We start from the raw sequence: 16,381 nt of genomic DNA, 5'->3' as shown, positions 1-16,381 counted from the left end.
TACTAACTCAGATCATAGCTTTTTAGGATGAACAAATAAATGCAAACCTTGCATGTTTTTCCTATTTATTTGTAAATTTAGAACTGTGATAAAGTAGTGTGTTGGGTGTGTGATAAGTGCTCTAAACAATCTGACCACCTGGATCATAAACAAACCGATAAACCTTTAAGTAAAAGAAAACCCACATTTGTCATATTTACTGCAAGCAGTGTAAAAATATAAAATAACCAATAGTGATCTGATGAAGATTTTTGGAAATGTTTTGAAATCCACTGAAATTTGCCTCAGGAAAGAAATAGCAGCCTTAAAAGTGTTGAACCTGTCATGAACTGAATTTCGTGATAATCACATTTTCGTCAAAGCAGCTGCTGGCATTTTTATGAAATGTCACATGTCGTTTCTAAGTTTTGAACATGCAGCTGTTAATATCAGAAAGGTTAAAAATGGGATGTCACATTTGATTAAAGCTGGTGAAACATGTACAAAATGATAGAGAAGAGAAAATAAGAAATGGAAAGAAACGCTTGGGGCATTTGCACGTAAAGCCTCTTCCTTTCATCAGACATCCCTGGAAAACATTTCCTCTTACAGTGGGAGCCATTATAGAGCAGGGCTGTGGTAGAAACTGTTAGATCAGTGAGAAGTCTGCTAATGGGCTGAAGCTTAACAACATGACTGAAAGCACGGCTACTTTCAAACCTGCAGAGACTGTGGAGGCACCGTCACATCCAAACTACCATCCATTAGCAGCAGGCAGGACTCACTCCTCCAAAACTGTGACGTCTGAGGTGCAACACATTCTGATAAATAAATGCATTCTTATTAGTGCAATGGTTATCTGAAAACACTTATCATGACCTTCTATTATTATTGAAGGATTTGGTAGACATGGATAGTACTTCTTTTGCACAATTTTTCTATAAATCCAACAGAAGGCAGCTGTTAATATTAGATACAATTGTAAATATGTTTCCCTAATATGCACAGTATTAGTGTTCATGCATACAAATACAGTTGCAGAAAAAATTATTAGACCATCAAAAGTCATCGAAAACAATGGTTATGCAATCAAGTACTAACTCCTGTGTGTATCATGTGACTAAAACAGACAGAACAGAAAACATCGAATGCCTAAAAGCACTGTTTTTGGCAGTTATTGATGTAAGATCAACAAAACATGGAAAATGGCTAGATATCAGCTCTGAAATTAAACTCTTATGAGCTATTTTTGTTGTTATCATTATATTTGTCCAAATAAATGTGCCTTTAGTTGTACCAGGCATTAAAACTTGGTCCATTGGTTGGTAAAAGTTGGCAACTTGGTCTAAGTGTTGTGGACTGCTGATTCAAGCATCCATGCTCAATTTGTAGTAGTAGTATTAACTGTCATGGACATTTGTTCTGGTTGTTGGTGGTTGTGCCAGCACCAGCTGATCTACTTTTTGGTAGTTCTGGTTCAGTCATCTGTGCATCAGCTGCATCCATGGGTCCCCCCATCCCTCTTCCCCAGTCTCTCTATCTCTCCCTCTCTCTTTCTCTCCTCCTTTACCCTCTATCTCTAACCCCAACTGGTCAAAGCAGACATCCATCCTCCAGGAGTCAGGGTCTGCTCGAGGTTTCTGTCTGTTAAAAGGAAGTTTTTCCTCCCCACTGTCACCAGTCACAAGTTTTTGCTCCTGGAGGATTCTGCTGGGTTTCTGTAAATTGGCTTGAGCATCTGGTTCCAACCGGCTCTATATGTAAAGTGTCATGAGATGACTTTTGTTATGATTTGGCGCTATATAAATAATATTTGATTTGAAAATGAACAAGAAACTGAAGAAAATAAGGGTGGTCTATTAATTTTTTCCACGATTGTATAAAACCTAAATAAAAATTGTTGACTGATTATGTTAATGTTCTTTACCGCTGATGCTAATATTGATACTTGTGTTCACGATGAATCAGTAAAACAAATTTAGAATTCATGGTTGCATGTGAATGTGTGTCTCGATGAATTTCACTTGATATTGCAACCCTTCTGCAACTATTCCTCTGCATTCATGAGGGAATTTGTTCTTCATATTAAAACTGTGTGCTGTGTCATTTATGGGTGTGATGGAGGTGGGTGTGGAGAAAGAGAAATGAAACACTGTCACAGATTTTATCACTGGTGAGGACCATACCAAGACCTCCAATAGAGGGCTTCTGTGTTCATACTGTTGTCTAGGTGCTCACCAATACATTTGTATGTCACCACTACCTCAGCAGCCATCCAAAAAATGTTGAATGGATGAGAAGGTTTAGACTTTTGGAAATCCACCATGACTTTGGAACAGTTTTTGTGGCTCCAGTCACAGAAGGCTTTGATCAAGACAAAGATCCAACCGAAGCCTTTTGTGACCTTGCAGCCCTCCTTCAAGAACACTTCCCCCAAAATACTTTCATATGGTAGATTTAGATCCTGTAGAGCAGGGGTGTCAAACATGAGGCCCATGGGCCAAAACAGGCCTGCCAAAGGTTCCAAACCGGGATGAATTGCAAAGTGCAACAAGAAAAGTACTCGGAGAGCGCAGACCTCCGCCAAGACAGCTCTGCCCCCCTGATCACTACCAAAATTTAATCATTTCTTCCTTCTGCCAGTATCAACATTTCCTGAAAATTTCAGGAAAATCCGTCCATAACTTTTTGAGTGATCTTGCTAACAAACAAACATGCAAACACGTACGCATGCACGCAAACACACAAAGCAAAGTGATCACAATACCGTCTGGCAGAGGTAACAATGTTTTGCCTCAGTTTATCATTTACATACATGTATTACAATTTACAGATTGCAGTAGAGCTACAAAGACACAAAACATTTAGTAATAAGCACAATATTGTTACAATTCCACTTATATTTCATTTAGTTCATATTTGTTCAGGTTATTGCCATTTTTGTGAAAGGATAGTTTGTACATGTAAACATATTCATATAATTTTACTTTTTTAAAACTAAAACAAGAAAAGCACTTGGAGACCACAGACCTCCGCCAAGACAGATCTGTACCCCCCCCCCCGATCACCACCAAAATTTAATAATTTCTTCCTTGTGCCAGTATCAACATTTCCTGAAAATTTCATGAAAATCCGTCCATACCTTTTTGAGTTATCCTGCTAACAAACAAACACACAAACACACAAAGCAAAGGGATCACAATACCTTCTGGTGGAGGTAAAAATGACACTGAAGATATTTACAGTCAAGGGTGTGGAACTCATTTTAGTTCAGGGGCCACATTAAGTAAAATAATAGCATAATGACATATACATAATAACTCTAATTTTCTTCTTGGTTAAATGTGGAGACAAAAAAAAATAGATTACATCATGCCTATAAATAATACTCCAAAGGGTTTGTCTCCTTTCTGTATCTACCTGGCCCACTTTCATAGACTTACTCAGAAATAGCTGAATTTTTGATTCCTAGAAGGATCCATCTTATGAGCTATATGCGGATATTCTACAACTATCTAAACCTCCAGATGCAGCTACAGCTGCAGCTGAACTCACCACTATTTACACATAAAATATATCAAGCTTTAGAATTTACAAAGAGGGCAAGATGTTCAATATTAAGGCAAACTGAGAAGGTTTAAAAATTATACAAAGCATGCAGAAGTAAATGAAACATCAAACTACTCACCTAAACATGTCTGATTGACAAATGTTTGTTGTTATCATGATCATAAGTATTTGTTGCTTTAGTGGAACTCCTTTCCACTTGAGTAAATCATGTCGCCATTAATACAAAAGAGTTTCATACTGAGCATTACAGACATTATCACGCTAAAAGGGATCAATTTTGGATTTTGGAGATGCTTGATATTGCTGTTTTGTTTCAGCAACTGAGTAATACATCACTGAACATGGTCTAAAATGATTTTCTGGACATAGTTATACACATGACTGAGCCAGACACACCTATTTTTGAAAATCAATCTAAAGTGGGCAAAACAGATAAGATACCAGAATATGTCCTTTTCTCTTTGTTAAATTTTGAAAATATTTACATGAGCAAACTACCCTTTAAAGATGAAATATGAAAAACCTGAACAAATATGAACAATGTGAAATGTCTAAAGAAAATTAAGTGCAATTTTATTTTAACAACATAATGCCCCTTACTAAATGTTTTATGCCTTTGTAGATCTGATCCGTAATGCACATGTATAAATGTTAAGTTGAGGCATAATATTGATGCACTTATCTGTCTTTACAAATTAAATTTCTTTCAGGTTATTCATGTTGTTTTTTGTTTGTATAGTTTGTAAATGTAAAGATTTTTGTAATTTAATGTTATTTTTTACACTAAAAAGAAGAGAAAAAAATTGGATTTGTCATTATTTATAGGTTACTATGCTATCATTTTACTGGTTCAGCCCACTTGAGATCCAGTTGAGCTGAATGTGGCCCCTGAAAGAAGATGAGTTTGACTTCCCTGCTGTATTGCATCCACTGTCAGTCTTTGGTGGTGGGTCGCTGTCCATGGTGCTGAACTTCTTGTAACGCATCATCATTCCCTTAAAATGTCACACACTTCTGTTTACAATCAGAAAGCAACCTAAAGAACCTTAAAGTGACCCAAAGAGGGATAAGCAAATAGAGAAGAGCCTTCCACTGGATAATTACTGGAGTGAACAACATTTTTCAGCTGCAAGTTCTTTAACCCAAACTGACGCAGTGAGTATCTTCTTGTTTCTTAAGTAACCATCTGTTTACCAGAGAGCATAAATACTGGACTGTGTTTCAGTGGATAAAGGTCATGTGGTCCAATGAGTCTAGATTGACAATGTTCCAGACTGATGGATACATCAGAGTGAGAAGTGGATGAAGTGATTACCCATAATATCTAGTGCCTACAGTACAAGTCTGTTCAGCAATGTTATGTGTTTCCATAAAATGAGCTCAGCTGACAATCCGAATATACTGAATGACCAGGTCTGAACATCTACTTCCCTGATGACACAGACATGTTCCAAGCAGACAATGCCAGGATCCATCAGGCTCAAACTGTGAAAGAGTGGTTCAAGGAGCATGAGAGCTCATTTTCACACATGGACTGACCACCTCAGAGTCCAGACCTAGACATGCTGTGGAAGATTTTACGCGGTGGTAATACTCTTCCATCACTGGTGTAAGATATGTGCCCAAAATTAATTCAACTATGGACAGAAATACGGATAAATGGTGTTGAAATCGAACAAGTTCATGAACATAAATTCTTGGGAACCATTATAGACAATAAACTCAGCTGGAAACCACATATAGATAATATAAAAACAAAAGTCTCAAAAACCATTCCAATACTACATAAAATGAAGTACACACTGAACAAAAACTCCCTGTACATACTGTACTGCTCCCCCATATTTCCATACTTAACATATTGTGTGGAGGTATGGGGAAACACATACAAAACAATCATCAAACCAATATTCACCCTGCAAAAGAAAGCCATTAGAATTATGCATCAGAAGGATTACTTTGCACCAACCAGTCCACTTTTCATCAGTACAAATATTCTGAAATTAGAAGATCTGGTTAACCTCAACGCTGCTGTATTCATCTATAAGGCACACAACAACCTACTTCCACCCTGCATACAGGAGCTGTTCTCAGTCAGAGAGTCCCAGTACAACCTTAGAGGGACCTGTATGTTCAAGAAATCAAAGGCAAGGACCAACACAAAAGGCAAATGCATATCTGTAATTGGAGTAAAACTATGGAATAACCTTGATAAAGAATTAAAAACATACACATCAGACAACACTTTTAAAAGGATATTTAAAACTAAGGTATTCAATAAATATAAAATATTATAGGATAAATTAAGCCAATTGTCAGTATCAATCTAAGATTTTGCTTAGATTATATTATTTGTTTTATTTATACTATTGTTTAAAACTGCACCATTTTGTTATCTTGTTTGGTTTCGGCAACCTTCCTTCTTGTAAATAGGGTAAGCATAAATAAGCTGTTGCTTCAGCCTATGCCTATTCACCCATGTTTAATATAGGAATCCAAACTGTATTTATGTATATGTCATGTTCTGTTAAATGGACGAATAAATTGCTACTACTAAAGTAAGTGTTGGGGTGTTTAGTATTACATACATAACCACTGTGTGGCATAAATGATGCCACAGTGAATGCAGCCCATACTGAAAGTCAAAGGCAGTCTGACTAAATACTATATGTTAGCTTTTTTTTTTTTTTGGCCAGGAAGGTTTCTTTTCTTTTTTTTTTTTTTGTAAAATTCTTTCTGTGCACCAGTCACAAAATGACTACTGGATGGGAAACAACAGATTAACTTAAACATGTTTGTCAACTAAAGGCAAGTCTCCCACTAAGTGTGAAAAATCAGACTTTTTATAGTCTTATATGTAAAGGGATAGTGTTAAAATACACATTAGGATGTGTTTTTTCTGGGAGAATACATCAGGCCAGGGGATCTCAAACATGCTTGATTAATTCCCGCAAGTATCCTTTCAATCAAAAGAGCAAGAATTGATATGAAAAGGGGGAGTTTTAGGGTGAATTTAGTGTTTCCATGTCAATGTTGTGAACTGTAATGTCAGTCAGCTGACACCCATGAGGAAGAAGAGACAGTCATTTTCTGCTTATCTCTTCAGCTTAAGTCAACATGTTCCCACATCCATCTTCATTCAGAGTGTGCAGTTTACTGGGACAGCAGCTCATCACCATTTGTGTGCTCATGAAAGATGATCACCCCCCCCCCCCAAATAATTTTTTTTTTTTTTTAAACCCAGATATTGGTAGGAGGATAAGAATTATACAGTATATAAAAAATATAGATAAACAATAGGCCATCATTTTTGTGTTTCATTGCCAAACAATCAGCCAGACAAAATGACTCGGGTTTGAAAAATAGAGCAACATCTTTTATTTGGTGAGTGGTGGACATCACTATACACGCTAAAGGCAGGTCTATGCACAGTTATAACTTCTTTGCTCTACATATTGAGTAGTATAAAGTGATTATATGCATCTGTGTCGATTCAAAATGTATGTGTCTTCCTCTTCATCTCCTTTTGATGTCTTTCCATCCTTAGTCATTAAATGAGTATGTGTGGATTCTCCAGAACCAGCATTAGGATCATGATTGCACCACTGAGAGTTGATGGATCAGTGATGTAAACCCAGTTTAACAGCTCAGTGTTCAACAATGTAATTTTTTTTATATGTATTTATCCAGTTTTATCCAACTGTCAGCCCATGGATGTACAGAAAATATGACAACAGGTTGCTTTGTTTTGCTTAAATTTCATAAAACAGTGATCACACTGGAAACTAATACAACTTGAGCATTTATTACACAATCTGTCAAAAGTTAGTGGAAGCATCAGTTTGAGAAAATTAACAATTCAATCCATTCATTTAAGGTTGATCAGACTTTGAAGGAACAGATCCAGAGGACATGATTTGACTGTTATTTAAGAGTTTTTCCCTTTTACATTCAACAGTGCAAATGTTTCTCATAAAGTTCAAGAATCCTTTGTTGGGGTAAGTGACAGTTTATCTGAATTTAGTAAGACAAATCGAAAGCAAAATATCAAAATGTTTCACTTAAAGCTATAAAGAGGCATTAGATCCACTGAAAATCAATGGAAAATGTACTAAAATTGATGCATTAATATTCAGGAGTTTGGTTTTTGGATCAGAAAGTCTACAGGACAAACTTACCCTTAATTTCCACTTAACTGTGGTTTCATTAAAAGTGAAAAAAAAAAGTCTATTTAATGTCAACAGAACAACATTGGTCTTTCTGCAGGAATGTCTAATACTATATATTCAAAAAACGGTACATATAGTTGTTTTAGTTGACTATTATTTACTGTCAGAACTCCACACATCTTCAAAAGCTGATTACCCAAAATACACATGGACACACACATGTTGCTCAGTGTGGACTGCAGAGTCTTTGTGATTAGTATTGTGTATATATATTTATATATACAGTGTAAACATGTACCGAGTGGGTGGATAGATAGATAACCACATTGGCGAACACATTGTTGGTTGATCTGACTTTCGGATGTCCTTTGGATTAATATTGTGTTGTTTTTTTTGGAATGGGGTGGTTTCATGAGGATGACTTGAGGTATTCACACATGCACAGGCCCTCCTCAAAGTGGCTGCAGAAAAACATAAAAGGAAAAGAAGAGTTGAAAATAGAATGACAAGAAATTTAGCTACTATGTACTTCGACACTATTAATCTGATGAATAAAATGTGTGCATGCATGTACCGTACAGTGTTTCACTATGAAGAGTTTAGAGAATGAGGACATTTTGGTTGGTCTTGACTCTTTTTAAAGGATTCAGGTGAAGTTCTAGTTCATAGTTAAATTGAAGACCCTGGTGCTGAAAGTACTGAAATCACATTTTTGGACAATTCAAGTTGAGCATACAAACATGGTGTATTTGTTTAGTTAAGTCCACCCTATAAATATTTTTAACAGACATTTTTTTGTGACTTCAGCACTTTTAGCACCAGGGTCTTCAAGGCTAGTGTGTGTGTTCATGTGTGTGTACGTACCAGCTGAAAGTTGTTTATGAGATGGTCTACATTGATGTCGTCGTAGCTCTCCTGGAAAGTGTTTGGCTCATTCCTGGACTCATCTGAGTCGCTGGTTCCAGGATCTTCTAGGCTGTTTTTTGTATACAGGTGAATAATTAACGTTGCAGTTGAGGGTGCATTAATGAAAACAGTAAAACACAGCTGTTTGAAGTGCATTTTGAAGTATCTGATGGAAAGTTTCAGTAATATATCTTTGGAATCACACTGTCCTAAATGCTGTTATGAGAGTTTTAAGCTACTTCTCACAAAAGGGAGTTTTAGTTAAAAAATTAAAAGGTGAGAAGGAGACGCCCCTACCTTCTCTTTCCTGTTAAGACTGAGTTCAAGTATTTCTTGACAGCCATCTGTTTACGGAAGCGGCTGTAGTTGTCTGTGAAGATGGCGTCTGTGTGGCGCTTCACTGGCTCTTCCATAAGCTCATCACTGAACAGGGTGGAGAAATCATGGGGAAAAAAAAGGAAACAAAGGGGAAAAAAAATTGAATCAATGGATGTCAGTCTTTTTGGTCCCATGTGTCTATATGCATTTGTATCCCTCCTGGCAGTATAACAATGGAGCAGTAATGGCATAAATTAACCTTTAAAATGATTCGTCCTTTACAAAATTACATCATCAGGCAAGTCAGATTGCATCACAGCAAATGTCAGCAGGTCCTCTGTTGTCCAAAAATAAAAGTTTAGCTTGTATTAAGTAATATGACAAAACACATTACAATTTTAGATTCTTCCAAGCATCCTTCATGGTGTTGAAAAGTGTGAAATATGTTACAAAGGAATAAATAAATGAAAATGAAACAAGCAACTGATGTGTGAATATACTATTTACACCTAGATAATGAGAAATATTTACTCTCTTGGAGTCATTTTTAGATGAACTGCTGATAAGAAAACTTCTGAAAGATGATGCTTAAATTTAATAAACAAATTTCTTGGAGCAAAAACCACTTATGTTCTTGCAACAAATGAAAACGACACACTGGGAATTGTTTCTGGGATTTGTCTTTATAATTTAAGACGACTTTTTCTACCTGGACTTGGTTATTATTATTATTATTATTATTATTATTATTATTATTATTATTATTATTATCTATTGCAGTAACTAATAGTGTCTTTTTCAGTGACAAGAGATTCGTGAATCTGCATTCCTTATAATCCATGAAGTACAGCATTTTTTCAGTTTTACTAAAACATAAGCTATTCCACTCAAATTCTTTATAGCGATGGACAAACGTGTTATTTACCGGGTTCAGTTCCGTTTTTAAAACCATGGCTTCAGATTGAAATCTTCTGTTGTTATTCAATAAGAGTTAAAGGCTCAGTCTTGAACTGATTTTTAGAAGAGCGCGAATAGCTAAACTTGACGAAGAATCAGAAGCCAGATCCATCGTCCTCTGCCTACAACTCGACGCTCTCCAGGACTCTGTGGACTAAAAGCTCACCTACCTGACCCGCTTCCCGATCAGAGACTCCAGGTACCTCCGAGCTGATAGCTGACCCAGGAGTTTACTGTATCCGCTGGTGAACAGACCGTCTGCGTGTCTCGTCGCTCTGCACATCATCACATTACAAAAAAACATTATCATGCGCTCACATCTGCCTGGCACATGAAAATGACAGATGTACAGACATGCAGGCGAACTGGCTTTTTCTATCTGGCTGCTGATCATGCAGAGGTTTTACTTTTATGTTTCTGCATAATGACTGCATGCAACAGGGGCATCGTGCTTAACCAATCAAAAGAGAGAGTTTTGCGATTTTTTTTTTTCCTGATTTTGAAAATTCAGAGAAATCGACATGCAGGCTGCGAGTATTTAGAGAATTTATGAGGAATACTGTGCACGAAACAAATTAAAGGTCAGATTGTTTGTGAGGGTTCTGTGAGCATGACCGGAAAAATCATAATGTACTTCACATTCTGACATGTCCATTCACAGTTTCTTATCCCCCTCATCTAAACTACAGCCAATAATGAAAAGCATCCCTGACACCAGCACATATAAAGACTATTCGTCAACAGGTACAGTCTTGCATGTCTGTTTCCCTTCTGAGCAGCTTGAAGCAGATTGACTCCAGGTTTCTTCTCACCTCATAGATGTGTATGGCAGACTCAGAGTCCGGGAGTACAACACACTGCACAGGGCTATTAGAAGAAGCAGCTGAGGGCCGGACCGTTGTGACATCGCTTTACACCTGAGAATGATGAAAGCGCCCAGTTATCCCCCATTCATCCAAAATACAACGAGTATACCTTGTCTACAAATGAACGAAAAAATATTCTGCCCTCAGTGACTCAATAAATTACAAATTGCCAGTAATTGGCCAAAATGATGCAGAGTGACGGATATTCAATTGATCTACACTGATCTGAGCAAAGATATCCGGTAGCAGTAACTCTGACAAAGAGGGAAAACGAATCCCATGCGTAATTACGCACAGCTCGGACATGTGAAAACTAAACATCTTACACAGCGGGGAAACTGCAAAACATTACAAATCACCTGCAAACCTTTTAATTAAATGTTTCTAAAGAAAATGTACTTCGAGGAAATGCTGAATTTGATGCGCTGACAGGTATCCAAATGCGTCTGGAGTGCGCAAAAGGAGCAAAAACGCAAACTCAACATGATCGAAAGAGTCCTTCCGTCTTATAAATATTCTAACGATATTTTTATGCAAACAAAAAACAATCTTACATGTGATTTAGTCAAAGTTGTCTTCTTTATTGTTGCTCTGTCGCCGCTCTCCAAGGTCCTGAAGTCGAGCTGCTGGTGTATCTCCACTCTGTTGATAGTTCTTGACTCTTTTCCTCTTCCACTCTTTCTGTTCGCCCTCAGCTCTGCTCCCGTTTTATACACCTGGATTTTTCTCATGGTTGCAGGAGGGGACTTCAGATTCGATCAGGGGCCCGAGACGTCAGTCGGCTGCTGCTTCCGTCATTGGTATTGCTCATGGTCGGAACCAAGCAGGCCTATGGTGGAATTAGTGCATTTTTTTTTTCTTTTGCTTCTAATTAATCGGGGGAATAACTAACTTACATGCTATGGGCTGATGCTGTTGACTCATCGGATCATTTTGTCTGAGCTCGTCCCCCATCTCAGCTGCTAGATGAAGGCATAAATGGAGAAAGTGGAAGATGGAAGAATCAAAATGGAAAAGAGCATGAAGAAAATTCGAATTAGAAGGCAAAGAAAAATAAATAAAATCGCCCAACTCCTCATAATTAATCACCAACCAGTTATTAATACAGAAAAACGTGACTTTTTGCTCGTTTTGGGAGGTGAAGATACCGTATTTAAATGTGTCAAATTATGTGCAGATATTTACAGACTGATATAAATCAACTTGCTTATCAAAATATCAGTATCATCTTCAATAATATCAGGATATTACTGAGTTGGAGAGAAAATTATACCCCAAAAACTAAGAATCTCTGCCTTTTCATGGTCGCTTTACCATGAATATATTTCTTTTAGGTATTAATTACTTTGACTCAGAATTTTAGGAGTTATTCAGTTTGAAATTTTCTTTGAGAAAGTGATATTGGCTATTAACCCAGAAGGACCAAATGTGACTTCTGTGGCAGTTCCCAAATTATTTTTTTTTGTCTAACCTTTCCTATGTGATTTATCACCATTTATCATAATATTGACCTCTGAAGTTTGCATTTTTTCCAGTGTAAATCATCTATTTTCTTATGTTTAATTCACTGATCATGTAAATGTCCATAAAAGCCAAAGTCAAAGGGTATTATACCAACACAGAAAAAACTGAAGAAAAAGTGACTTTTTCAGTCCAATCTCTCATTAACTGAACATAAATCCAGTGTCTCTATCCACTATCATTAATCCAACTCCATGGGTTTTACTGCTGAATCAATGTTATAGAAGATGACTGTGTTTCCATGTTCACAACAGAGCCTCTGAATGTCCAAATGGGTCATATCTGATGACCATGAAAAGATGACAAACTGCATTTTACACCAATTATTTACATGCATTGACAGGATTAGTGGATCAACAGTTTAGCTCAGCAGATGCTTTTGGTTGACGGTGGATGTTTGAGTCTTTATGGGTTAAATTGTCTTTTTCCGATACAAACTCTCTAATAGCTTTTATTTACAGATACTATGTTCGCATTCTTACAGGGAGGGGAGATGTTACCGTTAAGATGGTGATGTGGTTTTCATGCTTTTCAATGGCCTTGGAGAATCATACATGCTGCCAAACTAGTAGCACTATGTGACAATAATTTTACATCAACCTAACATTATTAGATCTGTGTTTTCTTTCTGCACATTCCAGTTTGATCTTCACTTGAGGATGCTTCTGAAAAGTGAAGCTGCAAAATTTTGGTGAAAGTGCTGTAAAAACCTTTAGTGTCTCATAAAAGAAAGGAAATATGTGTTTCTGAGTACGTTTTAGCTCTGTGTGTCTTTTCAATCTTGTGGATGGTCTTGTTACAACTTAATTCCCCCCAAATATCGTCAAAACCCTGCTGCAGCTGTCAACATTAACCAAAGATGCTCTGATGGCTGAATGAAAACTTTCATCTTGTAAACAACAACTTTAAATGAGGACACTACATATTTTAGAGGGTGTTTGTGTGATGCTGATGTTGTGTTCCACTATTAGTGAGGGTTGAGTTTTAACAAAAAATGACACAAGAACAAACTGGGTCTGAATCCACCCACAGTGTCAATATACAGTGACATTACTTCATTAGGGGCAAACATAAGCAACATAGAAGTGTTATTATCACTGCAGCCTCTAACACAAACATTATCTGAAGTCTCAGCTTCTGAAACTACATGTTTATCTCACAGCCAGTGAAGATATTAGTATTGTTTTTTTTTTTTTTTTTTTTTTTTTTTTTTTTTTACAAGCTTTCCAATTCCAGTGAAATGTCACAAGTCATAAAGAAACCATGTTTAAGTAATAATGTAATAATGAGAGTACAAAAAGACAGTAAATTTAGGTTTTAGCCCCAAATACCCAAGTTTGATTTTGATTAGCAAAGTCTTCTAAGAAATGCAAGTACAAACATAATGACTTTCAGTGAAAAAATGCTTTGATGGAAAATGTTACTGTGCACCGTTTAAAATAAGAATATGAGTAAATTATAAGCCACAATATTCAGAAAATTTTGTGCTTTATCTCTTTATCTCTTGTAACTTTATTCCCCAACAATGCCATCAAAACCCGGCTGCTGTTAACTGTTAATATCAACCAAAGACACACTGATGACTATGTGAAAGTATTCACATCTTGTAGACCGTAACTTCAAATGGGGTCACTACAGATTTCAGAGGGCGTTTGCATGATACTGATACTGTTTTCTATTTTTAGGGTGGGTTGAGTGATAACAAAAAATGACACAGGAACGAGGTGGTTCTGAATCCACCCACATTGTCCCTGCTGGCTCTGATTTGCTGTGCTGGAATGACACACTGAATTAACTATGACGTAGGCCCGCGCCTCATTTGTCCATCCAACCATCCAACCATCCCTATGAATGAGACTGAACTATTTAGCCAGTATCACTGGAGAAAAAATGACTGGCTTTTGACAATACTTAAAGGCAGATAGATAGAAGAGACAGACTGTAGAGCAGTGTTTTTCAACCTTGTGATCGGGACCTCACGTGGGGTCGCCTGGAAATTAAATGGGGTTGCCTGAAATTTCTTTGTAATTGATAAAAAATAAAATTAAAAACTTACTATTAAAAAATAGATGGTGAGTTGAGAGACAACCACGATAAATAAAAGACATGACAAACTGTAAGCTGAAACTGGAGCACTGTGGTACTGTTTATGTTTCACATGTTCATTGTGGTCAGTTTCAGATGCTGCAGCTCTTTCATAATTCATAGTTTGAGTTGCTGTTTGTTCAGTATTAATTGTCAGCCTTGTAAATCCAAGCTGGACTGACTGTACATATCCTGACCAAGGAAAAAATAAAATTCTCACTTTGTGCAGCAATCTCAGCCTGACTTTTCTGCCCCCATCCATAATAATATACATTATATAAACTAAATGTCATCTAAAATTTGCAACATAGTATAGCAAACTATTACATGATCAAAACAAATTAATTTTAGCAAAAAAAAAAGTTTGTTTTGAATGTCTGGGGTCGCCAGAAGTTTGTGATGTTAAAATGGGATCATAAGCCAAAATAGGTCAGGAACCACTGGTGTAGAGTTTCTGTATATGATGGAGATAATTCAACATTCACAGCTGTGAATTATAGAATAATGACATAAAAATACTTTTGACAAAGTTGTTGCAAAACTCAAATTACAGATCCTTCAGTAGTAATATGCTCAGGAGGATAGAGTATGTAAATAGTAGCTGCTATGTTTTCATTTTAATGATTTTTATTGGTTTTTGCTGGATAATTAGATAAGGAATTGTTTTGACATTTTTCTTATTTTCATTTTGTAAATAAACAGAATGCAGCTTTTATTGGACAAAACTTGGTCTCTCTTCTTCTCTCGGGCTGTTGATCATACTATGTTGAGTCTTTGCTTCTGTGTGGGTTTGTTGTGCATGTTATAATCCTATGTGGGATGGACTGTTTCAATGGTATGACTTAAAAATACAGAGAAACAAGAAATCATGAATTGATATAGTTTCCTACATAACCATATCAGGATTTAACAAAATTCATGCTTTTTAACCCACAGGATCTTTTGTGAATTACAATGATATTCAAATCACTGATCTGCAGTCATTTTCTTCAAAGTAAAGCAGTAAGAGGTTTACAATTTTGCAATAATAATTCATTTAGTGTATATTTATACAGCCTCTGTCCACTTTGTTTCACTGTTTTGAACCCTTTTACAAAGTGTCCATAGCTGCACTTGGACATCATCTGACAAACCACATGATAAGTGGAGCTAGAGTTTTGGCTATTTTGTCTCCTGTTAATGGAAAAAAGGGGAATAAAAAAGGTAAAACATTTAGAAACATCAACCACAGATAGTTGTGGTATGATATACAGTTTTTTAGGTGGGTGCAAGTGTTTTCCATTAATTTTGGTCTTGAAGCCTTACTTTTCATCCACTTATTTCATCTTGATAAAAACATCTCTGGCCTTCCCAGGTCTTTAATATCTCATCCAAGTCAGCAGATGACCCCTCCTCCTCGCCGCTAAACCATGATGGCACCATCTAAACTATAATGTGATCAGTCCAGAGAGAAAGTAGATTACGCTGAAGTCCAAGGGAGAAGGAGCTGGTCTAATTGACAGCAGTGATCGGAGACAGATCCCCTCAGGAAGAGGAAGCTGATGGAGGAAACATCAGCGTTATTATGTTGATGTTGATGGAATGTACTGAAGAAGACGTTCCTATAGATGAGAAACAGGCCAGGTCACTGCTGGACACCAGATGACACCCAGAATTAAAGAGCAAACTAAGAACAACAATACATGATGATTATCAACAGTCCTGAAACCACACCTGCTAAGTACTTCTACTGATAACTATCCGACTGCTGACACCCACTTACAACTATCAACTGTTAGTCTTACATTTCATACATTTGCTGCTTCAAGTAATTACTCTGGGTTGCATAAAATACCACAGTAAAACACTGAATACTGAATGACATCTACTGTTTTTACCTCCTCTGGGTACATCTATACAAACAGCACTTGTCATTATCTGCAGCTGCAGCAAAGTACGGTACGGCATGGTATGGTATGGTATGGTATGGCATGGTATGGTATGGTATGATTTTATTTTAACAGGGACAGT

At 36.8% G+C, this 16,381-nt stretch overlaps 1 protein-coding gene across 1 annotated transcript; it reads right to left on the bottom strand.

The window, feature by feature from the left end:
* Positions 1 to 6,901: 6,901 nt before the first annotated feature.
* vip (vasoactive intestinal peptide) lies at positions 6,902 to 11,452 on the bottom strand. Its single transcript, XM_030155244.1, has 6 exons — positions 11,320 to 11,452; positions 10,712 to 10,816; positions 10,070 to 10,174; positions 8,922 to 9,047; positions 8,583 to 8,694; positions 6,902 to 8,179 (listed from the first exon to the last, which is right to left on the bottom strand). Coding segments are annotated over exons 1-6 (459 nt in total). The 5' UTR covers positions 11,322 to 11,452; the 3' UTR covers positions 6,902 to 8,170.
* Between the last annotated feature and the right edge of the window lie 4,929 nt (positions 11,453 to 16,381).

This window comes from Sphaeramia orbicularis, chromosome 15 (genome assembly GCF_902148855.1).
Source record: "Sphaeramia orbicularis chromosome 15, fSphaOr1.1, whole genome shotgun sequence".
In the NCBI taxonomy this organism is placed as follows: domain Eukaryota; kingdom Metazoa; phylum Chordata; class Actinopteri; order Kurtiformes; family Apogonidae; genus Sphaeramia; species Sphaeramia orbicularis.
The sequence above is the reverse complement of the archived record's forward strand: the minus strand, read 5'-3'. Positions and strand labels throughout refer to the sequence as shown.

Excerpts from the sequence above, each read along its gene's own strand:
- vip (XM_030155244.1), bottom strand. Across the intron at positions 10,175-10,711 it reads CTGCCATACACATCTATGAG|AGCGACGAGACACGCAGACG; the intron begins GTGAGAAGAAAC and ends GATGATGTGCAG. Across the intron at positions 8,695-8,921 it reads GTCTTAACAGGAAAGAGAAG|CCTAGAAGATCCTGGAACCA; the intron begins GTAGGGGCGTCT and ends TACAAAAAACAG.